The 26,926-nt window shown below is 43.6% G+C and overlaps 2 protein-coding genes across 11 annotated transcripts in view; one reads left to right on the plus strand and one right to left on the minus strand.

Annotated features, from left to right (window-relative positions):
* The window catches only part of STARD9 (StAR related lipid transfer domain containing 9), a 133,519-nt gene that overhangs the window by 35,019 nt on the left and 71,574 nt on the right, over window positions 1–26,926 (minus strand). For 4 of the 10 annotated variants that reach the window (XM_057541894.1, XM_057541890.1, XM_057541889.1 and 1 more), the window contains exons 8-21: window positions 19,998–20,067; window positions 18,097–18,169; window positions 15,337–15,404; window positions 14,175–14,272; window positions 13,551–13,760; window positions 13,288–13,385; window positions 11,739–11,816; window positions 11,243–11,314; window positions 7,877–8,056; window positions 4,869–4,907; window positions 4,375–4,426; window positions 3,904–4,041; window positions 3,116–3,198; window positions 2,893–2,996 (exon numbers count right to left, since the gene is read on the minus strand). In XM_057541894.1, the coding sequence (XP_057397877.1) occupies window positions 2,893–2,996; window positions 3,116–3,198; window positions 3,904–4,041; window positions 4,375–4,426; window positions 4,869–4,907; window positions 7,877–8,056; window positions 11,243–11,314; window positions 11,739–11,816; window positions 13,288–13,385; window positions 13,551–13,760; window positions 14,175–14,272; window positions 15,337–15,404; window positions 18,097–18,169; window positions 19,998–20,067 (1,363 nt within the window). Of the gene's footprint in view, window positions 1–2,892; window positions 2,997–3,115; window positions 3,201–3,903; window positions 4,042–4,374; window positions 4,427–4,868; window positions 4,908–7,876; window positions 8,057–11,242; window positions 11,315–11,738; window positions 11,817–13,287; window positions 13,386–13,550; window positions 13,761–14,174; window positions 14,273–15,336; window positions 15,405–18,096; window positions 18,170–19,997; window positions 20,068–26,926 lie in introns of those variants that run through there. The other 6 variants (XM_028164346.2, XM_028164345.2, XM_057541891.1 and 3 more) reach the window with 4 other exon arrangements.
* On the plus strand, window positions 25,611–26,525 carry LOC130707465 (c-Myc-binding protein-like). Its single transcript, XM_057541903.1, has one exon. The coding sequence runs from the start codon at window positions 25,651–25,653 to the stop codon at window positions 25,957–25,959; it is 309 nt and encodes a 102-aa protein (XP_057397886.1). The 5' UTR covers window positions 25,611–25,650; the 3' UTR covers window positions 25,960–26,525.

A 26,926-nucleotide genomic window follows, 5' to 3' on the forward strand; every position in this document is an offset into this window, starting at 1 on the left:
GCATGTGAAAACGAACACGCCGACCTAGTGCTATACATTGGGTAAATTACCAAGGGCCAGTCTTCAGTAACCTGCGGCCAAGGACCTCTGTCCCTCTCAGATGCTGCCCTTCTCCCTGGGGGACTCCAGCATCCCCAGCTGCTGCCAGGACTCCATCGCGCCCTCCGGCTGCTTGGCTCTGGCAGCTTCCACAGCAGAAATGCAATGGCACCTAGTCGCTGAGGTGGCAGAGGTGGTGGCAGCAGCAACAGTGTCCCCCGGGCTCTAGGCACTTAAGGCTAAGCTCCCAAAATTCCCAATGGGAAAATGCCAAGAACATGGACAACAGACAGTTTTCAAGGACAAACTGCTCTCAGGTCCAGATCACTCACTGCTGCAGGGAGAAAAGGAGGCCGACAGGCCAATTCCCCTGCTCTGGAGGCAGCTCTGGCTTCACAGGCTCCCCACCAGAGAAGCATCCCTCCAGAGAGAAAGAGGACGGAAAGGAAACCTAGGACACGGGGAGGCTTTGGAGCCGACCCCACCCAAGAGCATATGAGAGACCCTCGTGGAGACACAAGCCCAGACGGGGAGCCCTGCTGACAACGTGCGGGGCTCCGCACACTCACTTTCTCTCCCGGCCCCTCTGCCCGCTCAGAGGCTTGAGCCCACACCACCCGCTGCTGCCACGGGCTGGCGCACGCGTGCTGGCAATGGTAGCTGGGCAGGACCGGCCCGGCCCACAGGCTCCCAGAGCTGAAGCTTAAGAGTGAAGGCAGCGAGGGGGGGAGGCCTGCTTCTCCAGCCCCCCCTCTGTCCTCTGCATGAAAGGGTGTATGCTTGGTGCTACTGAAAGGTCACGTCCATGCCCATGGGGCTAGAGAGCCTGAGAAGACCTTAAAAAGGCAGAAGCCCAGTGTTCTCTGGGGTGGATGGGTCCACTGGGGCAAGGTGGGAGGACAGGAAAGCAAAAGGGAGGCCACCTTCCCGGGCAGCCCCTGCCGCGAGGGCCTCCCGGCAGCAGGGCTGTGGGGTGTTGGGCACTGGGCAAAGCATTCCACGTGTACTCCTTCTTTCAACCCATGTCACAAGGACCCCTGGGAGGGAGACGGTAGCATCCTTACTTAGAGGTGAGTCAATAGGCTCAGAGACTCAGTAGCTTGCCTAAGGTCACACAGCTTTTCTGTCGTAGAGCCAGGAGGTAAGGCCTCTTTACCCAACACCAACATATCTCTTCAGCATCCACGGCTCTTTAAGTTGCAGAACCGTTCCCTGTAGACCTCTGGACTTTGGGAAAAACACATCCTCAGTGCGACTTCCCAACAGAACTGACCTAAGACAAGGCCTCCTTTCATGACTTCACTACAAAAAGGGAGGCCACTCAGACAAAACAAGAGCCCCGGCCTCAGTCCTGAGTCTACCTTGATCTTGATATGCTCCACCCTCTGTTGCCCCTCAGGGCCCGCAGTCACCCAACACTGACCATCCTCCCTTAGGCCCTGGAGCATCGTCCTCTGGTCGCCAGCAGCCCTCCTGGGAGCACCTGCCTGCTGCTCGTACCCCCGCCTCAGAGCGCTCCTGTCCCCATCCAACATCTCACCGCCGAGGTCTGCCCCAAGGCTACCCTCAGCCGCCAGCAAGGCTCCTGGCCTGAGGAAAGAGCAGCAGGGGACCAAGGGCCATCAGAACCCTCCCAGGCACCCTGTGCTCGTGGTGCTGGACAGCTCCCCAAACCAGCGGTCTCACAGGTACCGGGGCCCCTGCTGGCATTTTCTACAGGAAGTCTCTAAGGTACAAGCCACTGTGGTTTTCACAACAGGAGGACACCTCTATTCCCAGGATCCAACCCACAAGGCATCTCGATCTGGGAGGGGGCTTCTATGCAAAAATGGATAAAGAACGACTATGAAGAAGAAAAGCAGTTCCCATGAACCATGTAGAAAACTCGGACCCACACTCCACAGTCTCAAGGCAGGTGAAGCGAGTAGCACAGGGCAGAGCCCCGAGATATCTTCATGTTGTTCCCGGAGTTCCTGCCCCTCATGCACAGTACTGGACCCATGGTTATGAGGAAAAGAGGCTTCTCAATCCCACAGTAACTTTAAAAACTCAGAGGAAGCCACAGTCCTGGAGCTAACTGACACACACGTGAGCTCACACACAGGCAGGCCAGAATTTAAAGGGGTTAATAGAATTTAAAGAGGTAGGTCCAGGGCTTCCCTGGTGGCACAGTGGTTGAGAATCTGCCTGCCAATGCAGGGGACACGGGTTCGAGCCCTGGTCTGGGAAGAGCCCACATGCCGCGGAGCAACTAGGCCCGTGAGCCACAACTACTGAGCCTGCGCGTCTGGAGCCTGTGCTCTGCAACAAGAGAGGCCTCGACAGTGAGAAGCCCGCGCACCGCGATGAAGAGTGGCCCCCGCTTGCCACAACTAGAGAAAGCCCTCGCACAGAAACGAAGACCCAACACAGCCAAAAATACATAAATAAATAAATAAATAAAAAGTACATCCCAGTGTGTGACAGATAGTAGGCACTCAAAATACAATTAAAAAAAAAAAAAAAAAAAAAAAGAGGTAGGTCCAAAAGCAGCAAAGATATCCACAAACACATCAGGTGTAAATCCTGTTGACAGAGGAAGGTGGCCACAGGACACATCACATGATATATACCTCTTTCAGTGATGAAAAAGTTGCAGTACCCAAGGGGAAATGAATGAAGGCCACAACCACTACCCTGCCAACCACCAGCTGAGTGGCTAGCTCAGCGTCCTCAGAACACTCGCCCACGTTGGTTCAGACCAGGCCTATTCCAAGCTTGGCTGCTACACTCATCTCCTCCCCGCTCCATGTTGTAATGAATTAAAAAGCAAAACCAAAACGTCCCACAGCAGAACGAGCAGCTGTCTCTCACCTTTCCTTCCCAAGCAAAGGGCAGAGGCCCAACCGGGAGGCAGTGACATCTCCATCCAAATCCAGCCACTCCAGAGAGCCACTGCTACCAACAGTCTCTCCAACCTGCAGACAAGGAAGGAAGCATCATCACCCCCATGCCAACAGACCCGGACAAAGCTCGACCCCCTCCAGAAAGGAGAAGTGGGGAGGCCAGCAGCCACGTGGAAACACCATGTGCTCACCTGCCTCCTCTGCCGCAGGACGGCGGCCTCTGCAGGGTGGTTGAATCGGAACTTCTGTGCTTTCCCCAGGGTTATGACTGCTCCTGTGGCACAGAGACCGACGCGAATTCAATGCACAGCTCGTGTTCTGAGCACATGTAACGTGCGGGTCACTGTTCTGGGGCACAAAGTCCTGCCCCCACAAGTTGATAATTTAGCTGAGTCAATAAGATATGTGTTCATTGGATACCGTACAACGTATGTATTGAATTAATGAGATGAACAGGAGGAGCTCTGGTATTCCCAAGGAAAGGAAGATGAGCTCCAGGTGGAGTAGTCAGGGAATGCTTCGTTGAAGAGGGGGTATCCAAGCTCAGCCTCAAAGGACAGACAGAATCTGAATAGATTAATAGTAGTAGTAATAGTGACAGTAGTCATGATAAGGGATGTTTTCTAAGTGCCAAGAACACTGCTAAGAACATTACACAGATTAGCTCATTCAATCCTCACAACGATCCTATTATTATTCTTATTTTATAGGAAATTGAGGCTCAGAGACTTTCCCAAGGACACAGAGGTAACAAACACAGGTACTAATTTCAGAGAGTCACTCTCCTCTGGAGCCCCGGAATTGGGGCCTCTTTGTTTATGGGAAGAGGACTGTATTAGGGAATCTTCAGATCTCTGGGTGCAGAGGCTGGGTGTTCCATCCTTAAAGTCTGCTTCACTGAGCTCTCTGGGTCTGGCCCATGAGAATGGAGCTCGTCGATCACCCATCCCGGCATAAACCGGGCTGTAGGGGGCCCTACCTTGGGTCAGACGGCAGGAGGCGGTGACCTCCCGGCCATTGACTGTGCAGCGGGCCCCGCGGGCAGGCCGCAGAATGACGACCCCACAGGCGCTGGTGATAGTGCAGTGGTCTCTCTCGATCCACTGACCCTGCAGGACTACAAAACGGGGCGGGGGTCACTTGGGTGGAGGCAGAGCCCAGGGAAACACCTCCTCCAGTCTTCTGATGAGATCAGAATCCACATCTGGAAGATCTCACATCATGACAGGAGAGGAAGAGCCACCACCTGAAACCACCCAGGCCTGGATCATCCCACCGTGTGGGTCTCCTCCTATCATGTCCCAGACCCACAACCTGTCTGGGAAAGAGGAGCGGCCCCTCAGACCTCAAAGATTCCTTCCTCTCAGAGCACTGTCACGTTCCTCTGAAGAAACCCGTCCAGCATGAATACCTGCCACGAAGCATTGGGCCCATATGCTCTGTCACTCACCAATGTCCTGTTCCTGGTCTGAGTCAATCCTTCCTATTTTTGTTGTCCCCTCCTAAAGGGAAAAACAAAGCCATTTTAATGAGAATAAAAAGGGACGCAGCCCTGCCCCCAAAGGAGAGCCCACCTGTTTGAGTGTCATCACCGTCCTCCCATGCCCACCCCAGCCTTCTCCACACCACCTCTCAGCTTTGCTCCGGGCTGTTCTGACTGCTCTGCCCACTCACGCTGCAGCCCAGGAAGCCCCTGAGATGGTGGGGTCAGAAAAATGCATGACTAAGCAGCACCAGCTTTTTGCAAAGTCCAACTAGGGCTGGCCGGCTCCTTTCTGTCCCATAGCCTGGAGTTAGGCCGTCAGAGCTTCTCTAGTCTGAGGAAGTGGGCACATGGGTACAGCTTTCTCCCAGGGCTTAAGGTTAATGTAGTCCAAGTTTGGTCCAGTCAGTCTCAAAGAGACACGCCTTCTAGGATGATGAATGGAAGCACAGGATTTTTACCTTCTTGGTCCGCAGATGAAGTTTAACAGACACCAGATTCTAAGAAGAGTAAAGCACAAAAAGGAGAAAAGCACATCTAGAATCAAAAAAGACTGGAAGAGAGTACAAGAGAGGAGGGGGAAACTGGAGTTAGTATCAATGAATCACTGGGTTAGTAGAAGACAAGGCCTTTGGCCCTTGGACAATAACAATGCAGTTTAAGACCACATAGCTCTGTTTGAGGAAGGCAGCAACACGGCAACAGAGATGCGAGTTTAGATATGTATTTATCTTTTCTTTTTTTTAAATTTATTTATTTATTTTTGGCTGCATTGGGTCTTCGTTGCTGTGCACAGGCTTTGTCTAGTTGTGGAGAGCAAGGGGCTACTGTTTGTTGCAGTGTGTGGGCTTCTCATTGCGGTGGCTTCTCTTGTTGTGGAGCACAGGCTCTAGGCGCGCGGGCTCAGTAGTTGTGGCTCGTGGGCTCTAGAGCGCGGGCTCAGTAGTTGTGGCGCACGGGCTTAGCTGTTGTGCGGCATGTGGGATCTTCCCGGACCAGGGCTCAAACCTGTGTCCCCTGCCTTGGCAGGCAGATTCTTAACCACGGCGCCACCAGGGAAGCCCAAGATACGTATTTATCATTTACTGACTAACTGTTCCCTATGTCCCAGGCACTGCGCAGAGTGCTTTACAGATAGCTCTCATTTAATCCCCTAACAACCCAGAATGTAGGTATTACGATCAGGAATCTGAAGCTGACAGGGGATAAGCTGCCCAGGGAGCCCACCCACTAAACAGGATGACCCTGGCTAGAATTCAGGTCTCTCCAGGTCCTGTGCCCACGCGTTTCCAACCTCGCCAAATCACCTGCCCGGTGACCGATGTTTTTGAAGTGACAGGAAAGTTCTGCACTAGGCTTCACTATCAGCAGCCAGAAAGGAGGGCCCTGTAGCTCCCCCAAAATCGCTTGAGGAGAAAGACCCCTGGAAGGAATGAACAAGGCTCTGGCTCCCCCCACGCACCCACAACCAGCCAGAGCCCAGGCTTTTCCGCTCAGCCAGTGAGGATCACACGATCCAACGGATGCCGGTCTCCAGACACCGCCATCCAGAATCGAGGGAGGGTTCAAGGTCAGCCCTGATGATGAGGCCCATTCCTCCCAAAGGAATAAAGGCCACAGCACATCCCAACTTCTAGATCTGCAGAGTAGAAACTACCCAAAAACGTGCTGGCATCTCATTTAACGTGGGCTGAGCTGGCGCCTGTGCCTGCTGCCCCTCTGCCTCTTTATGCCTCTTTATTGGGAGGGGCAGCGGCACAAAGGCAGTTATGAGACGAAGTCCAGGATATCAGTAACCTGCTCCACTTTCCCTTCCTGCTGCCTGCTCCCCACCTAAGGTGCTTCCCAAGGTGACTCAGGCAAACAGCTCCCAGGCCACTGCGAGGGACTAGTTATGGGTCTAGAACCAAGTTAGCAAATAAAAACAGAGAATCTTGAGTGACTACTGTTATACTACTACCCAAACCAGGATCTAAACAAACAAAAAGGGGGGAAATGGTTACAAAACCTGCAGAAATGCCACGACTAGAAGTAGACTGAAATCTTGTTTCCCCAGGTTCACGGTCAGAACATGAGGGAGGGAGTGACCCCCAGTGCACTGACTCGGCAAGGACACCAGCACTGCAGCATCGTCCATCTCCCGCCTCCAACTCAGTCTCCCCATCATCCTTCAACCCTCTGGGGCTACCCTAAGCTCTGCCACTTGACGTCTAACTTCACCCACTCACTCCACCTCCAATCAATATATCAGATCAGTTCTACTCAAACACTGAGCATTTTAATCCATCTGGTCTCTCCTTGACCTCCAACCTCTCCCCATGGTTCTGACAAATGGAATGATCGATAGCCTTTGGTGTTCAGATTTGTTATTAGGGTAACAGCCACTTCTGCCTGAGGCATTTTCACTGAGATGATTTATACTGTGTCAAAAAAAGAAGCTACTTTAACCTTCTGTGTGGGAGGCTCAGTCTCTGACAACTTCCCCGAGGGCTTATCCTCAGAACACAGACTTTCTAAATGTGTGAGACTTGCCGACATCTTCCCACCACATGTACTGCAGCAATAGCAACCGGATTACTCCAGGGATGACAGCAGCGTCACACATCCCCATAAACTCTGTTCCTTTTAAATGTCAATTTAACGTGCTGGGGACAATTATGAAAATGAAGACTGGATTTTCAGTGAGCATAGGGATTTGGGCCACGTAAAGTATGTTCGGCCATCCATTGGGGACTGTCCTTCTATAGTAGGACACTTTTGATGAGATTACATGGGTCACTAACCCTCAAAACACTTCATTCAGAAGTGAGGCCCTGGCCTCCAGGTGACAAAGAACGAGGGGAGCCAGGTCCTTGTGGAAGGCCTTCGCATCACTCCATTTTCTGTGGGTGGCTGCATGTCACGCCCTGGTCACCCCTCACCCCCCAGCTCGCTGGACGCCTGCACGCTTTCTTGAAGCTTCCTAAATCTACTCCCCCTCTTTCCTCTCTTCTTTCCCAGGCAAACCTAGTAATGGAGAAGGGGGGTTGAATGAAGTGGGAAAGTACGCGAAGGGAACTGTTTCAGATCTTTTGATCCCTTTAGCCTCTGAAAGCCATCTGTGAGCAGCCTGTATTTGCGGGGAGCGCTCAGGGGTGCTGCCGGAATTTCGAGGTTAGGATCTCACCTCCATGACTGCACTCGTGTGCTTCAGGAAGCCGGATAAGGAATACAAGCAGCATTATTCTTACTTTAAAACAAGGAAATTTAGGCACAGAGAACAAAAGTAAAGAGCGACAGTAGCAGCAGCTGAAAACCAAATGACTGTTCTGATTACTAGTCTTCTGCTGTATTCATACAAAAACAAAACAGATCACAGTTCGTTGGCAGGCCCAGTTTCCTGAGGGCACACCTGAGGGCAGCTCTGAGAGCTCCCTGACCTCTGGGGCCAACGGCTTAAGCAGAGAGGGGGGCGCGCCCGCCCGCTCACCTTGAGGTGATACAGCACGACACCCGTGCTGAGCACATCGTCCTCCAAGGCCATCAGGTGCGGCAGGCTGGAGTCGATGACCAGCCCGGCCCTCCTGCTGTTGATGTCCACTCTGTAACGCTCCACGAGGGCCTTCCACTCGTTCCACTTACGGGCCCAGTCTTTACTCAGCTGGTCAATCTGAGGAGACAGAGGAGGTGGTCTTGGACACTCAGTACAGGGAGCAGATGAACGGTCCAGCGCCATCCTGGCCCGATTCCTCACGGCATCGCTTCCTCACTTTCCTCCCCGTGACTATTCAAGGCCGCACATGGGCCCTTGCACCTCTGTGAGCTCGCTCTGTTTTCTAAGTTTTCCTCAATAAGCAACTGTTAATTTTATAAATAGAAACTCAATAAATGTTATTTTTAAAATTTTCTTCAATGAGCATGTATTGCTTTTATAAAAAAAAGAAAAAAGCACCATAAATGTTATTTTTAAAAATTATTTGGGGACTTCCCTGGTGGTACAGTGTTTAAGAATCCGTCTGCCAATGCAGGGGACACGGGTTCAATCCCTGGTCTGGGAAGATCCCACATGCCGTGGAGCAACTAAGCCTGTGCACCACAACTACTGAGCCTGCGCTCTAGAGCCCGTGAGCCACAACTACTGAGCCCACGTGCCACAACTACTGAAGCCCGTGTGCCTAGAGCCACACAACGAGAAGCCACCGCACTGAGAAGCCTGTGCACCACAACAAAGAGTAGCCCCTGCTCTCCACAACTAGAGAAAAGCCCACACACAGCAACGAAGACCCAATGCAGCCAAAAATAATTAATTTTAAAAAAATTAGTTGGGATTTGAGTCACATATCTATTGATATGTTTAAATTCCCCTCTTTCCACCCCTCTCCTATGTGATCCATACTGGGAGTCCTCTTGTGAACTTCTTTCCCAAGGTGTAGCACCTTGAGTTCTAATATACGCTTGTATGCACCCCCAACAAAGCACCAAGACGGGTCTCCCCAGGGAGAATGAAGACTATGAAACTGGTCTGAACTACCACACAATAATAAAATAACAACAGTAATAACTAATGTTATTAAACACTGAGGGCGGGGGCGGTGTAAATTGGGAGATTGGGATTGACATATATAATACACACTACTATATATAAAATAGATAACTAATAAGGACCTACTGTACAGCACAGGGAACTCTATTCAATACTCTGTAATGGCCTATATGGGAAAAGAATCTAAAAAAGAGTAGATATATGTATATGTAGAACTGATTAACTTTGTTGTACAGCAAAAACTAACACAACATTGTAAATCAACTATGCTTCAATAAAAATTAATTTAAAAAAACACTGAGGGCTTACTATGGATCAGGAACAGAGTTTTAAAAATAAATATACCAAGGCTTAGAGGCCTTAAGCTAAGCCCACTGGGGAAACATGAAGGAACAATGTTGAACATAGGGTCCTTTTTATTTCTTATGGTGGAAATTGTTATCAAGGCAGGAAGCTTCTTTTGGGAGTGGAAGAACTGAGGAAGACCAGGAAAAGGAACTGGATTCAGCTAAGCCCTTCTCTCATAAAGAGAAAACTTAAGAAAAAAGAAATCATGCCAAGTTTAGGTACAAGTATTTTATGACTCTAGAAACATTCTTTTTTTTGGCTGCACTACGCAGCTTGCTGGATCTTAGTTCCCCGACTGGGGATCAAACCTGCACCCCCAGCAGTGGAAGCACAGAGTTCTAACCACTGGACCGCCAGGGAATTCCCGAAACATTCTTTTTAATGTTATAATCATTGAATAGAAGTTTGAAAACTACAGGGTACCCGTGAAGGGCTGGTTTGGACTGGGCCCTGGCAGAGGTGGGTGGCAGGGCACATCCCCCTGGAGGCGCTGCAGAGGACACCTCCCCTCTGGCCAGCCTTCATCACCCACTCCTACCTGCCTAGGGTTGTAAGACTAGCAAGTGGCAGGTTCAAGTCCAGGTCTGCCAGCCTGTATAATATAAAAATGCTCATGTGCCTGGAATGAACCAAAAATCAGAACATATAGCTAAATACAGAATTTTTGAAAAACTTCTGGATATGTGAAATAGTCCTAAAGTTTAGTTTGGGTAACAAAATATTGACATAGCCAGGATACTTTAATAACATAGAACGATGATGCAGTAGAATACTGGAAATGGGGACATTTATTTGCAAGACCTAAATCTAACCTGTCACCAAATAATGCCTGCTACTTCTTCCTTTTAAATGTCACTGGGGGACTTCCCTGGTGGTCCAGTGGTTAAGACTCTGTGCTCCCAATGCAGGGGGCACAGATTCGATCCCTGGTCAGGGAACTAAGATCCTGCATGCCGCGTGGCATGGCCGGAAAAAATAAAGTGAAAAAAACTTAACACAAGCGATTTTTAAAAAAAAAGTCTCTGGGAACCACCATTTGATTCAATCTCCCAAAATGTCCTCACCCTCATGGGGTCACAACAACAGTCTCTTTCCTTGTTGGTCTCTCTGCTTCCATCCCTCAATCCATTCTACATGCAACTGTCATATTAATTTCCCCAATATACTCCTTTATCATGTCACTAACTGGGTTCAGGAAGCTATGAGTAACACTGTTCATGTCAAGTTCAAACCTCCTGAACTGGCCCTCTCCCCGCCTCCCCTCCGCTCCTCTCTACCAGGAGCACATATCCTAGCCAGCTTCGCTGCCCTCACACCCCATGTGTCCACGTGTCTCACACCAGCCCTTCTCTCACTTCCGTGGCTTTGCTTTTGTTATCCCTCCCTCACCCCTATACCTCTGCCCATCTCCCTATCTAACAGACCCTATCCATCCTCCAAGGTCTAGTTCAAGTTCTCTGCCTTCCAACTCCAGCACTGAGGCTGGCCCTGAAAATTCCAAGCCACATTGATTTCTTCCTTCCTAAGCTCTTTCCGTCTAACTCACGTAAGTTATTACATTTAATCATTCCCTAAATGTGCTTCCAACTAGACTGCAAGCCATCTGAGGGCAGGGACTTCTTTGTATCTCCTGCAGCATCGTGCTGAGCACCTAGTTGGTGTTCAATGAATACATGTCATTGATTTACTTATTTACTAGAAAATAATTTTTTTCCTAGGCTACTGTCACTATCTGAAGGGAGTTATCATGATCCCCTGGGAAAACAAAGCAGAGTCAGAAAGCCAGTCACCAGCCCTATGACAAACACATCCCCCAACTCAAGGCTCAATGGAGACAAAGGTTGTCTCTATACAGAACCTCTCTGTCCTGGTCGGGGAGCAGTCCTGGCCCAGGAATGATGGAGGGAGGTCAGATCTGTTCCCAAGGTGATGAGAAGCACAACTGAGTCTCCCCAACACACCCACCTTCAATTCATTTTGGAGAGCCAGCTCCTTCAGATTTTCATCCTTTCCCTCATTCAATGAATGGAAGTTTCTCTGCACAAAGAGAGAGATGTGCTTCATGGGTCCCACCCTCACTCTTGTGAAGGAAAAGATGCAGATAAAGGAAAGACTTCATCGTTAAAATCAGAAACAAATCAGAAGCCTAAGTATTTGGGCTCAGATTCGTACAAAGAAGGAGAATTCAAGGAAATTTTTTCTGGAGGGCCCCATTCCCCGTATCTGCCCACATAGAGAACAAGGGCCATTCAGGCAAATGTCCTTTGGACAGCAGAGAGGACACAGTGAGAGGGTGCCCACCCCATCTGAAACTACACAGGTAATCAGAGTAATCACCATCCTATCTCTGGCCTCTGTTCTACAAGCGTCACCTGACTGAGAACACAATGCAGCAGGGCTCAGATACCCTGCAGAAGAGAAGAGGCTCTGGAGGACAGAAAAGTCCTGACTGCCCACATACCAGCTCAAAGCTCAGCAGCATGGCTTTCAGTCTTCCAATCTCTTCCCTGAGTTCTCTGATCAACTTCACGTTTGCATCCTGAAACACAAGAGAACTCGGTCACCACTGATTGATATCAGGCCTCAAATGGCTGTGAGATGCTATTCGCAATTAGCCTGGAAGAAGCAGATTACTCCTTTGGAGTAACTTCTAGGGCAGTCTTTTCAAAGTGTGGTCCCAGGATCAGCAGCAACTTCACCTAAGAACTTGTGGGAAATGCAAATTCTGTGGACCACCCCCTCCCGCAATGCCCCAACACCTATTAATCAGAAACTCTGGAGGGCTGGGCCCACCTGTGGTTTAACAAACCCTCCAAGTGATTCTGGTACACACTAAAGTTTGAGAATCACTGCCTAGAGCAGGACGTCAGGTAGGTAATATAATACAAATGCCAGAGCATGTATAGGTAGTAGGTGCTAATCTTCCTGTATTGAGTGTGACTAAACTTAGTACCTGACGAATTACATTGCCCTTTATTTTTTTATTTTTTTTAAAGTCTTTATTGAATTTGTTACAATACTGCTTCTGTTTTATGTTTTGGTTTTTTGGCAGCAAGGCATGTGGGAGCTTGGCTCCCCGACCAGGGATCGAACCCACACCCCTGCATTGGAAGGCGAAGTCTTAAGCACTGGACCGCCAGGGAAGTCCCTACATTGCCCTTTAAAACAGTCCATAGGGCTTCCCCGGTGGCGCAGTGGTTGAGAGTATGCCTGCCAATGCAGGGGACATGGGCTCGAGCCCTGGTCTGGGAAGATCCCACATGCCGCGGAGCAACTAGACCCGTGAGCCACAACTACTGAGCCTGCGCGTCTGGAGCTTGTGCTCCGCAACGAGAGAGGCCACGACAGTGAGAGGCCCATGCACCACGATGAAGAGTGACCCCCACTCACCGCAACTAGAGAAAGCCCTCACACAGAAAACGAAGACCCAGCACAGCCAAAAATAATAAAAATTAATTAATTTAAAAAAAAAAACAAAAAAAAACAGTCCATAAATGGGCTATATGTGGGCCACCCATTTGTGATCCCTGCCCTGGAACTTTTCACCGAAATTGCAAAGCAGATGAGGAACTTTTGGAATATTCTCATTATTAATTCAGCTTTCAAGACTAAAGGATTCCTCATATGCCGCTTTTACCCAAAACAGAGACGTCACTGCAATTTGCATATGAAAAAAGGCACACAGCAACATAAACTTGGAATAAAGGCAGTAAACACAGACACTTTTAAATGATCTTTCCTCGAGTGGCAACAGTGTACAAGGGATCTTAAGACCAATGGCCTTAGAGAAATATCTAAAATAAATTATTCAAAAAAGGCAACTGAATGAAGCCAGTTGAGATATGAGAGAACGGTATGACACTGAAAGAAAGAATTTCACTCCCTCGGCATTTGGAGAACAAGTCTGGCAGTTGGGGTGAGTACAAAGAGAAGGAAATCAAATGAGAGGAAAAAAGGAGAACTTGGTGTAAACTGCTGTACCAGACCAGGACTTCAAATGAAGGTCTCACCTCATTTACCCGTGGCTTGTTGGTGATGTTTTTGGCGTTGGATGCGTATCTCAACGTGCTCATGGTCTCACTGTAGCTAGTGTGTGCAGGAGATACAGCTGGGGTAGAAGGAGAAAGTTAAAACACACGCCAAGCCTTTCCAACCCAGCCCATGACCACTGGCCTTGCTGCCGTCGCCCAGGCTGTCTGAGGCCCTTGATGAAATGGGCGGCAGTGGCAGATCACCAGTCCCAATACAGAACCAGCTCCGGCAGCCTACTCACTGGCAACCATGATGGTTCTGGAGTTGCCTCCAAGGCTGTCCTTCAGCAGCCAGGTCAACACAGAGTCCCGGTAGGGGATGTAAGACTGCCTCTGGGAAGGTCCTGCTCCATTGCTGGTCCCGGAAGGAGAGCTAGGGATCCCACTGTCACTACCATCACTCGCTGCGCTGTTGAGGCTCTGGCAGCTGTTGAATACCTGAGAGTTCTGGGCTTAAAAGACAAAAAATAATAAAAGTGGAAGAAAAAAAGGAATTACGAAACAAATGCATTAAAACAAAGCAATGGTTGGAGAAGGTAGACTTAGCATCACACTTCCTAATCCCTTTCTGCATATGACAGGATGCTTTAAGTGTGGACCCTGAATTAGACTCTGGACTCAAGAGATGGAATATTTAAGCCAAAAAATTTTGTAGTCTCCCTTCTTTTTGGAATGAGAGTGGTAGGATGATGGTCAAACTGTGTTCAAAAACTACAAATATCAATTTTTCATGCCCGAAGCCAGAAGGTAAACTTTATCAGAAAGAACCTTTTAAGTATCTACTCCATTTTGACAAAATGAAAACATATGAGTTATTTTCCAAAGTCTCCCTCCCACACTGATAATCCAGGCTACCGTCAAAATACCTAAGGTGGAGATGACGATCCCCAGAGTCACAAGAGACTTGTTGATATTGGCTCCTTCAGTAATCCGGTCCTTACAGTAACTGGGATCTGCTCTTTCACTAAAACACAGTCAATGAAAAGAGAAACAAAAGTGAACAAGAAGACTATCCTTATAACGCTGTTGAAAAACACTATCCATTATGTTGCACTTTGTGTAAAAGATCCACAAAATAAATTCCCCTTAGAATTCAGTTCCAGAAAAAATGTTACCATCATGTAACGAACTGGCATTCTTCTGCTTCTCAGGCAATAAAAATCAAACAATTCATTACATTTGGCTGCCATTTTGAGTTAATACTTATTCACAATAATGATACCAATATAGTTTTTTGGTATATACAATTCCCCTTTTGTTTTAATTTCACATATTAATGGTTTTATGCTGTGTCATTAATGGTTTCAAATTCCTTATTTAAGTAAATGTGAAATATTAAAAATTCACACTTCCAGTTGGCTGATACAATTTCTTCCAGAAAGCACTTAAGCTTTTAAGGGAGTGCTGTACCATATTAATTATTTAGCAGTTTTAAAATAAGAAAATATGCCTTATTTCATGTTACACTTTTTTCTGACCACATTATCCCTGAGTTTCTTCTTTCTGGATATGTAAATGAGTACAATTCGTGTTTCCTTCTAATACCTAAAAAGGCAGTATCTTCTCCCCAGTGCCACAGTATTTTTTAAAGCTTTTTTTTTTTTTTTTTAAGAAATGTGTAGAGCTGCATAAAATCAATATTAGATCAAAGGAAAAAAGCACGCTAACTCAGTCCCCTCTACTTAGAGCACTGGTTTTCAATCTTGGCTATACACTGCTGGCACTCCCTCTGACTCCACTAATAATCTGATTTATTTGATCTGAGGTGCAGCCTAGGCATTGGGAGCTCTAAAAGGTCCAGGTGATTTTAATGGGCAGCTAAGATTGAGAACCCCTAACAGAAAATTTTTTAGCCCTCGGAAAACTACAGTTTCTTAACCTAGCATTCAAACAATTTGTTTCTTTTGGAATTTTCTCAGGATGACTGAAATGTGTAAAAGGTGGGGAAAAGTTTATTCCCCGTAAAATGAGCAAGAACAAGGTCATTGTCAAGGGAGTAATTCCACTTGGCTTTGAGATCCTAATTACCTGCCTGCTAGGTCCACAAGGTTGATCTTGCTAGCGATTTCAGAGGGGAGGTTGTTCTCCAGCATTGCCTAAAGGGAGAAAATACATTTAAAGCTTGTCACTTGCAACAATGTGTTGTTTTTTTCCCATGACACCCTCCTAACCAAGGTGATATTCGGATTTTTAGCCAACTCACTAAAGAAATCTGTATTCTAATGTGTTCTGAACCAGATGAGCTCCCAATATCTGACAATCAGTAAGCCCTGGGTCCTGCCATCATTAAAAATGTGAGCAAAACTTCCATAGGGTAGGTGGGCAACCCCCCACAAAGTCTCCCCAGCACGGTTTACCAGGTAAATGCTCAACTCTTCTCCAGGAGGCTCTGACCCACCAGTAGAGATCCATAGCAGGTTTGGAGGGGCGGATGATGGGGCTTTGTCTCTTGTTAACCTGAGTCACAGCCTGTTAACTTGCTGGGCAGGACTCTGCCTCTCGCTGTTCTATCCAGGGGCATCCGGCCCTCAAGAGCAAAACAACTTTTCCTTTTTTAAAAAAATTCAATGTGGGGTTTTTGTTGTTGTTTAATTTTAATGTTGCGCATCCATCACCAAAATCCAGTTTTAAAATATTTCCAATAACTCCCCAAATTCCGAGTCTGTTTGCAATCAATCTCCATTGCCATCTCCAGCCCCAGGTCACCAATTTTCTATCTCTATAAATTTGTCTTCTCAGGATATTTCACACAGATGAGTCATACAATGTCTGGCTTCTTTCACTGTGCATAATTATTTTGAGATTCATCCAGGTTGAGGCATGTGTCAAAAGCTCAATTTTATTGCTGAGTAGTATTCCAGTGTATGAATATACCATAGTTTATCTATTCACCTCTTGATGGACATTTGGGTTGTTTCCAGCTTTGAGCAATTACAAATAAAGCTGCTATGAATATTTGTGTACAAGTCTTTGTATGGACATATGATTTCTTTTCTCTTGGGAAAATGCCTAGCACAATGGCTGAATCATATGGTAGGTATATGTTTAATTTTTAAAGAAACTATTAAATTATTTTTCAAAGTTGTTGTACCAGTAGTATGAGAACTCCAGCTCCTACAATCTTGCCAATATTTAGTATAATCATTCTTTTTAATTTTAGCCATTTTAAAAGGTGAGTACTGATAGTTCATTTGGTGTTAACTTGCATTCCTCTAATAATTAATGATGTTTGCATCTTTTCAAGTGCTTAATTGCCATCTGTATATTTTCTCTAGTTAAGTATCAGTTCAAAATTTCTGACCATTTTTTTTGAGTTGTTTTATTATTGAGTTTAGAGAGTTCTGTATATATTCTGGATACAAGTCTTTTACCTGACATATGTTTTACAAATAAATTCTCCCTGTGGCTTCTCTTTTTATTCTCTTAATAGTGTCTTTTGTAGAGCAGAAGTTTTAAATTTTGACCAATTCCAAATTTCAATTTGTTCTTTTGTTCAATTTGTGTTTTTAGTGCCATATCTAAAAAAACTTTGCCTAATCCAAGGTCACAAATGTTCTCCCATGTTATTTTCTGAGTTTGTTTTAGGTTTCACGTTAGTACCTACGATCCAGTTTGAGTTAATTTTTGAATAAAGTGTACACTAAAGATTTTCAACAAATTTGGCAATTGCTTTTGGCCATTATTTTTCAATTTTTTTTTATGCCTATTTTCTCTTCTTTCTTTCTGAGATTCCCATTACACTTACGTTGACACACCTGATGTCCCACAGGTCTGTGCAGCTCTGCTCATTTTCCTTCAGTTACTCTTCTTCAAACTGGATGATTTCTATTTGTCTGTCTTCAACTTCACTAATTCTTCTGCCATCTCAAATCAGCGCTTGAGTCCCATTAGTGATTTTTTCATTTCTGTTACTGTACATTTCCAGAATTCCCCCTTTTAAAATAATTTCTATCATTTTATTGAAATTCCCTAGAGGCATTATCATCATGTTTTCCTTTAATTCTTTAAAACATGGTTTCCTTCAGCTCTTTGAATGTATTTATATTAGTTGCTTGGAAGTCTTTGTATGCTGAATCCAACATGTGGAGCCCTTACAGTTTCTTTTTTTTTTTTTTAATTAATTTATTTATTTTTGGCTGCTTTGGGTCTTCGCTGCTGCACGCGGGCTTTCTCTAATTGTAGCGAGCAGGGACTACTCCTCATTGCGGTGCGCAGGCTCCTCATTGCGGTGGCTTCTCTTGTTGCGGAGCACAGGCTCTAGGCAGGCGGGCTTCAGTAGTTGTGGCACGCAGGCTCAGTAGTTGTGGCTCACGGGCTCTAGAGTGCAGGCTCAGTAGTTGTGGCACATGGGCTTAGTTGTTCCGTGGCATGTGGGATCTTCCCAGACCAGGGCTCGAACCCGTGTTCCCTGCATTGGCAGGCGGATTCTTAACCACTGAGCCACCAGGGAAGTCCCTACTTTTTAATTTTAATGTTTATTTTCATTTCAATCTTGCTTTTCATTTTAAATGCCCAGACTGATCATATAGATATTAAAGTAATTTGAAATGTTAAAAGTAAAATGTAGGTCGAAGATATTTTGATTAGTCTTTATGAAATGCCTCTATGCTTTCTGAGTGTGTAGCTTAGTAGACTGTGTGTAGGTCCTACTTATAATATTAGGTCATATCAGAGGACCTATAAAGGGAAAGGTAGGAAGAAAGAAAAAGAAATAGGAAGGAAGACAGGAAATCAGTCAAAAGGGACAATGAAAGGAAGAAATCTAAGCAAATATAAGTGGTAACCAACCTGCGTATAGTAGATAGTGAAGATGGCATGGGATCTGCTGCTGGCCTCATGAACATGGGTTGCTGCTGTGATTCTGTGTATTTAAGGGAAGAAAATTAGGACAAGGATTGTTTATGCATGGTGATCCTTAAGGATCCATGGGGAACACAAGAGATGTTAGTGCTGAGGTTCACAAGTGAGGATCATGAAACACACGTTATTTAGTCTGTTATAGTTGGGAGAGTGGCCCCAAGAGGGCAGGAGCAGTGCTCTAGGTCCTGATATCTGAGAATAAAAGCGAGTGTAGCTTCATATTAAACCACAATTAGAACTTTTTTTAAGCAATAGAAGTTAAAAATCAGAGTTGAAAGCGTGATACTAAACAGTCATCAACCTGTACGAATATCCCTAAAACAGACCCATTTAAATAAGACAAATGGACGTAGAGAGCTTGCTGGAGAAGAAGGCTCAAAGACAGAGAAAGTAAGTCATGATTAAACACAGAATATTAATCTTATAGTGCCAGAAAGGGCTAAAATGAGATCTTGAATTACATGAACATCATGCTTAAGCCAGGTAGAATTCATAGGCTCCCTGAAAGATTCATTCCAATCTTGACCCTTAAAGTCAGAAGAGTCTTCCCTTCATCTAAATCTAAGTCAATCTTGCCTCAGTTTCAGACCAACTCATTGACTTCTGTTCTCAGAGGAGTTACAGAATTGAAGAAAAGAGTCAAAACCTAGAGGCTGGTTTATTCAAGGATAAAAAGGACAAGGTGAGGCCTGACACTTAAAGATCACGGAGCTCAGGGTACCCTGAAGACATAAAGCAAGTGCCTCCAGAATAGTTCCATGAAAGCCAAGGAATAGAATGTTAAATTTAAATTTCTTCCTTTACATTCAATTAACTCAGACGTGTTATTAATAGGGTACGTAGAAGACTCTAAATTCCCCCAATTTTTTTTTCAGGTAAAAAAGGCTATTTTGGGGGTGTAAAATAACATTCTGGGTATTTCATAGTAACTAAAAATAGAGTATTATCACAATTTGCAATAAGGAGAGTCAACAGCACTTAGTATTTCATAGCAGATTCAAAACAGTCTTTTTGAGTAACCTTTACAGTATGCAAAACTAGAAGAAAAATGGTTTTCTGAAACATTTTAAACTATATATAAACTATATTAAATTATATCACCTCTATCAAGGAGAGGACAGTGCAGGCAAGAATGTTCTCTTTTTTTTTTTAAGTTTTGCTTTTTGGAACTTTCTGGAATTTTTCTTTTTAATTTTTTAATTTTATTTTTTTAACATCTTTATTGCAGTATAATTGCTTTACAATGGTGTGTTAGTTTCTGCTTTATAACAAAGTGAATCAGTTATACATATACATATGTTCCCATATTTCTTCCCTCTTGTGTCTCCCTCCCTCCCACCCTCCCTATCCCACCCCTCTAGGTGGTCGCAAAGCACCGAGCTGATCTCCCTGTGCTATGTGGCTGCTTCCCACTAGCTATCTATTTTACGTTTGGTAGTGTATATATGTCCATGCCACTCTCACTTTGTCACAGCTTACCCTTCCCCCTCCCCATATCCTCAAGTCCATTCCCTAGTAGGTCTGTGTCTTTAAGGAATCTGTTCTTTGATGAAAACAGCAGAAGTCGTGTATTATAAGACAAAGCATAGAGTAATACTCTGGGCTTACTGCCTAATATTATTATACCCAGAACTCCAGCTTCACCACTAGTGAGAAGAGCACTAAATCTCAGCCACTGCCCCCTACACTGGGTACACTTCTGTTCTGAGAAAGGCCTGCTGATTGTGGATGTGGGGAGCTGCAGAGAGAATATACACTGTGAAGGGGGATGAGAACACAGGAAATAAGAATGAGACTGAAAGACTGACAAGGACAAACAAACCTGTTACCTGTTTGCTATCCCCTCCTCCAAGAGCTGAATTACTTGCTTACAGCTGGTAACTACGTGTTGAGATAAACCTATCCAATTTGCAAGGAGGAAAAAAGAAATTAAAATTTTTTGGCAAAGTTTAACCTCTTCCTGTAGGTAATTAAATTTATCATCCTATTTCATATCAGTTGACAGACAAGAATGAGGGAACAACTTAATTCAGATAATAAATTAAGTCAACAAATATTTATTGGAAGCCTACTATCAGGCATTGTGACAGTCTCTCTGGGAACATAGGTCTCTGCCGACACAGACATTATAGTCTAGAATTCATGTAGCGGTTATGCCAACAACAAGGAGAAGAATAGCAATAATAATTCCTTACAATTTTGCTATATAGGTTATAAGAAAAGTTCTCATAAATTACCTCATTTGGCCCTCACAAAATTCCTGAGGCAGACAGGAGCTACGTGCCCCACAAAATGGTAGACTCGGTTTGACATACAAACCATACAGTACACATGTCCTTATCTTCCCACAGTTTACAATCATGAGAAATTTTATGACACAAGATAATATGGCCAAGTGCCACAGGACTAGAAAGATAATAAATGCTGAGGAAATCAGAGGAGTGAGTGGTCAGGGCAAGCTCCATGGGGGAAGCGAGACTTGAATTTAGCCACTGCAGAATGGGTAGGCTTTAGATAGGTAAAGAGAGCTTAAGGGCATGAAAGTAAATCTTGATGGCTGGTTATGCACCAAGTCAAAAAAGGCCTTCACAACTGTGCTAGAGAATCTCTGTATTAGAGATTCAGGAACCAAAGTAACTTTATGGGCTCACAGCTGAATACACTTACACTAAAAATTAGCAAAGTAACTTGAACACTGACTGGATTTTTTTATATTAAGGAATTATTACAATTATTTAGATGTGATAATAGTTTTGTGGATATGATTTTTTAAAAAGACATTCCTTATCTTTTAGGGCTACATACTAAAATATTTATAGATGAATTGATGTGACATCTGGAATTTGCCTCAGAATAAGATAGAAAGTGGACAGGAATGTGGACAGGGCAGAATTTGCCAAGGGTTATTGGGTTATGGGTTATTGTGAACATGGGGGTTCATTACACTAGTCCATTTTTGTTCAAAATGTTCAAAATTCTCTATAATAAAAAGAATATTAAAAATTTAACCAAGGATAGGGACTTTCCTGGTGGTTCAGTGGGTAAGACTCTGTGCGGGTTTGATCCTTGGTCAGGGAACTAGATCCCACATGCATGCCGCAACCAAGAGTTCGTATGCCGCAACTAAGAAGTCTGCATGCCACAACTAAGAAGTCCACATGCCGCAACAAAAAGATCCCGCGCGTGCCTCAACAAAGATCCTGTGTGCTGCAACTAAGACCCAGCGCAGCCAAAAAACAAAAATTAACCAAGGATAGAGACCTTCTGCTTTCTGTAATGGCAAATTACATAATATAAACCAACCCTTCTGCTAAAGACTATTAGAAACAGCTGGACAAAATATAAAAGACATCAGTGTGAAGGCACAGAGGGATGACGAGATAGTGAAAAATTTCCAGGCTATATACTGGGGGAGGATGGAAGTCCAGAGAGATAAGGCCAGCACTTGGGGACGCTTTTCCTCTGAGAGCATTTGCCAAATCTTGAGGAGAAGTGGCTGACAGCAGTTCTCCTGACAAACCCACAGGTCTAGGGAGACACAGACTGCAGTCCAGAGCCCACCCGGAGTGGGCCCTATGGCACCCCACCTCTTTGGGCTGGAAACCCAGAGGGTTAAAACACAGGAATAAGGTTGATTAGAAGTAAACAGCCTCTGAAGGGATTACAGCTCAGCTTTGAACATTCTCAGTCCTTAAATTGGACTGATGTGATTCTGAATCACCAGTGTGTGCAGGAACCTGGCACAAATAAATAAAAGTCTTCTGTACTGGCAGATATCATTGTTCTAGACCTACAAGTTACTTCTATAAGCAATTTAGCAAATACTGTCTGGCACAAAATTATAACAAACCAGACACATAAGTAGACCTGACAACATAAATGAAAACCAGCAAAAATAATAGGGAATAGAAAGAGACCTAAGAAAGATCCAGATATTGGAGTCACAGTAACTTTAAAGTAACTCTGCTTACTATTTTCAAGGGGCTAAAGACAAGATTATAAAATCTCAGAGAAAATTGGAAACTATAATAAAAAGATCAAGTGTTGATGTGGGAAGTAAGAACTACTCTAAGTGAAAAAAAGAACTCAGTATCTAAGTTTAACAGCAGGTTAGACATAGCTTAAAAAACAATTAGTGAGGGCTTCCCTGGTGAAGTGGTTAAGAACCTGCCTGCCAACGCAGGGGACACAGGTTTGAGCCCTGGTCCGGGAAGATCCCACATGCCGCGGAGCAACTAAGCCCGTGCACCACAACTACTGAGCCTGCGCTCTAGAGCCCGCAAGCCAGAACTACTGAGCCCACATGCCGCAACCACTGAAGCCCACGCGCCTAGAGCCCGTGCTCCACAACAAGAGAAGCCACTGCAACAAGAAGCCCGCACACTGCAAGCAAGAGTAGCACCCGCTCGCTGCAACTAGAGAAAGCCCATGCGCAGCAACAAAGACCCAATGCAGCCAAAAGTAAATAAATAAAATAAATAAATTTATAAAAAAGTAAAAAAAAACAATTAGTGAACAGGAACATATGTCAGAATCATACAACCAAAATAAAGCACAGAGAGCCAAAAGATACAAAGTATTATATGAGAGGGTAAGAATCAAAAAGTACATATAACACACCTGTAATTGGAGCTCCAAAAGGAGAGAGTGGGTAAAAGCAATGTTAGAAGTAATGGCTTAGAAATGTCTGTAAAAAAAGATATAAAACCACAGATTCAGGAAGCCTGACACAATAAAAAAAATAAAAATCTATCCCTCGGGGCTCTTCATGGTAAACTATTAAAAACCAAAGACAAAGAGAAAAACCTTAAAGGAATTACTAAGATAACATCTCAACAGAAATAATGGAAGGCAGAAGACAATGGAATAATTTTTAATTGCTGAAAGAAAATAACCACCAACTTAAAATTCTACACTTAGTGAATTTCTCCTTTAAGAATAAGGAACAAAAAAAGTTATTTTCAATCAATTGAAAACCAAGAGAATTTGTAAACAGCAGACCCACACTAGAGGAAATACTAAAGATTATATTTTAGCTGAAGGAAAATATCAGACAGAAGGTAGGAGATTAAAAAAAAAAGTTTAGACCACAATATTAGACTTTGATAAGTCAATGACCCATGCTGTAATCTCTACAATGATTACTAAAATAATAATAAGGTAATGTGTAAACAGTAAGCTAAAAGAGGAGAAATATGGGATAATTTTAAAAATTAATCAACTCAAAAATCATGAAAGTAGAGAAAAAGGAACAGAAAACAATGTAAAGAGGAAACACAATGTAACAGAACTAAACCCAAATAAAATTAGTAATTACATTAAAAAAAAAAAATAAACAGACCAAAATATGCTTGAAATATGCTCAAATTACAAGACCAAAATTGTGATGCTAGATAAAACAAAGCAAAAGCCAAATATTTTATTTAAAAAAAAACCACATCTAAAACATATGGATATAGAAAGGGAGAAAGTATAAAAAAGATTAAAATGCCAACACTAACCAAAAGAAAGCTACAGTAGTTATAGTAATTCCTGACAAAGTAGAGTAGACTTCATGGCAAAGCATTACTAGAGATAAAGAGGGATCCTTCAAAACGATAGAAGCATTCATCAAGAAGATTTAATAATTCTAATTTTGTATGCATATAATAATAAAGTCTCAAAATATATAAAACAAAAATTGATGGGATTAAAAGGAGAAAAAGACATTCATAGTTATAACAGGAAATTTTAACTATCCTTTCTTATTATCTCATAAAACAAGCAAAAAAAATCAATAGGGTTATAGAAGATTTAAACAACGCAAATAACAAACTTGACAAATAGTATTATATAAATGCTATACCCAACTAGACAAATAGTATTATATAAATGCTATACCCAACTACTGCATAATTATTTTTAAAAACACATGGAAAATTTACAAAACTTAGCCATATGCTAGGCCACAAACCAAATTGTTATACATATATATATTTTTTAAATGAAATCATATAGAGTGTTCTTTGAATGCCATCCTATTAAACTAGATACCTATAATAAAATAGAACTATAAAATCTCCAAATGTTTGAAAATTAAGAAATGCAATTCTAAATAACCCATGGGTCAAAAAAGAAATCATTATGAAAATTACATACAATTTTAAACTAAATAATGATAAAAATACTACACATTAAAACGTGTGCAGTGCAGCTAAAGCTATATTTACAGAAAAATTTATAGCTGTAAATAAATATATTAGGAAAGAAAAAAGGATGAAAATTGACAAGCTAAGCATCTACTTACAAAGGTTAAAAAATCAGCAAATTAGACTCAAGGAAAGGATGAATAAATAAAAATATGAACAGAAATTAATAAATACAAAATAAACTTACAGTGGAGGGAAGCCACAAAACCAAAAGCTGATTTTTTGAAAAGACAAAATTAATAAGTCCTTAAATTGAACAAGAAAAAAGAGACAAGGGATAGATAACCAGTTAGGAATGAAAAAAAGATATCCTACATTTAAAGAGACATCTTACACATAAAGCGTAAGAGGATCTTACTCTTTATGCAGATACATGTCTTACATTTAGAGGAAGTGGATTTTTTAGAAAAATACAATTTACCAAAAATTGGTGCAATAAAAAATACAATATTTGGGGTTTCCCTGGTGGCGCAGTGGTTGAGAATCTGCCTGCCATTGCAGGGGACATGGGTTCGAGCCCTGGTCTGGGAGGATCCCACATGCCGCGGAGCAACTGGGACCGTGAGCCACAATGACTGAGCCTGCGCGTCTGGAGCCTGTGCTCCGCAACAAGAGAGGCCGCGACAGTGAGAGGCCCGCGCACCGCGATGAAGAGTGGCCCCCGCTTGCCACAGCTAGAGAAAGCCCTCGCACAGAAACGAAGACCCAACACAGCCATAAATAAATAAATTAATTAATTAATTAAAAAAAAAAAAAGAAATAACTGGCAGTGGAAAAAAAAAAAGAAAGTCCTTTAAAAAAAAATACAATATTTGAAAGAAATCAAATCTATAATCTTAAACCTTCTCATCAAAAAATCCTCCAGACTCAGAAGGCTTTGCCAGCAAATTCCACCAAATATTTAAGGAGGAATAACCCCAATCTTACAAGAAATCTTTCAGAAAATAGAAAGAGGCAGCATCTCTCAACTCATTTTAGGAAACAAACATAACCTTTATACCTAACCCTGATGAAGGAAAATGGAGAATCAGAGAAGGGTAAAGAAGAGAAGAGGAGGAGGAAGAAAAACAGGACAAGGAAGATGATGATTAGAGGAGAATTTCACTCTTGAACATACATGCAACAACTCCCAACAAAACATTGGAAATCCAAATTCCGCAATATATACAAAGGAAAATATATCACAAGTAACTTGGGTCTATGCTAGGAACGCAAGACTGCTATAGCATTCAAAAATCAGTGTAGCCCGCCCGCCACGGTCTCCAGCGCCAGCTACGCCGCTGCCGCTGTCACTATGGCCCATTACAAAGCCGCCGACTCGAAGCGCGAGCAGTTCCGGAGGTACTTGGAGAAGTCGGGGGTGCTGGACACGCTGACCAAGGTTTTGGTAGCCTTATATGAAGAACCAGAGAAACCTAAGAGTGCTTTGGATTTTTTAAAGCATCACTTAGGAGCTGCTACCCCAGAAAATCCAGAAATAGAGCTGCTTTGCCTAGAATTGGCAGAAATGAAAGAGAAATATGAAGCTATTGTAGAAGAAAATAAACTGAAAACAAAGCTTGCTCAGTATGAACCACCTCAGGAGGAGAAGCGTGCTGAATAGGATTCTTCTCAGTTGAAAAGACACTGAAAAATGGTTTTGTATGACTTGAATAGTTTGTATAGTATATAATCTTTTCCGAACAGATGCTATAGCACTCTTTTAATATGTTAAATTCACCTATCACACTTTAACTGTTATAAACACATATACTTAGAATCACCAATAAAAACTCAATATGACTTTCTTTGGGTCTTAAAAGCAGGAGAATCAAAAGGGAATCCTGAAAAAAAATCTAAACACAGCTATCTAATTCATTACCTTAAAAGACATTCTGTTTATTAGCCTGACTAGGAATGATGGTACTGGTTGTATTTTAGCCGAGGAAGTTTAGCATGGAGCTATTCCTTGGTTTAGTTCAGGATATGAACACAGGTACAGTCATTCTTTAAAATGAAGATGACAGTGTTGTTTATATTCTCTGTAGGCAGCTGGAGAGATCTGTGTGACATTAAGATACTGTTGCATGGGGTCTCATGAATCTTCTGCTCTTGTTTATATAATGCGGAACAAATGACTCTTCTTTGCCACCACTTTGCCTTAGATAACTGTGTGTGTGCCAGTGTGAACTCTGACACCATGTTTCCTTCTATGCAATCATGCCCTATCTGATAATGTTGCCTTGCTTTGCTGTGTGCTTCCGTGGGTCCCAGTTGCACATTGGCCTTTCTGTGTTGTTTTTCAACTTGCTATAATAGCAGTTATCCTGATTGTAATTTATATAACTTTAAAGAGAATCACACTGTTCCCCTGCCTTACTTGTTGCTTAGCTGAACACAGAACAGAGGCAATATAAAATTCTGGGTTCACGCACAAGCTGGGACAAGAAGGGGAATGAGCCATATATCGTGGAAAATTATAGTTTGTGGGTATAATTATATAGTGCTTTTTTCCCCTTAAAGTATTTTTCTAGCCTTGAATTCATTTTATCTTCATTATCCCTGTGAAGTAGGTAGGCAAGTATGAGGGG

The sequence above is a fragment of the Balaenoptera acutorostrata genome, chromosome 3 (genome assembly GCF_949987535.1).
Source record: "Balaenoptera acutorostrata chromosome 3, mBalAcu1.1, whole genome shotgun sequence".
Classification (NCBI taxonomy): Eukaryota; Metazoa; Chordata; class Mammalia; order Artiodactyla; family Balaenopteridae; genus Balaenoptera; species Balaenoptera acutorostrata.

What these genes read in the sequence shown, in the direction of transcription:
- LOC130707465 (XM_057541903.1), top strand. Translation starts at nt 25,651, where the DNA reads ATGGCCCATTACAAAGCCGCCGACTCGAAGCGCGAGCAGTTCCGGAGG.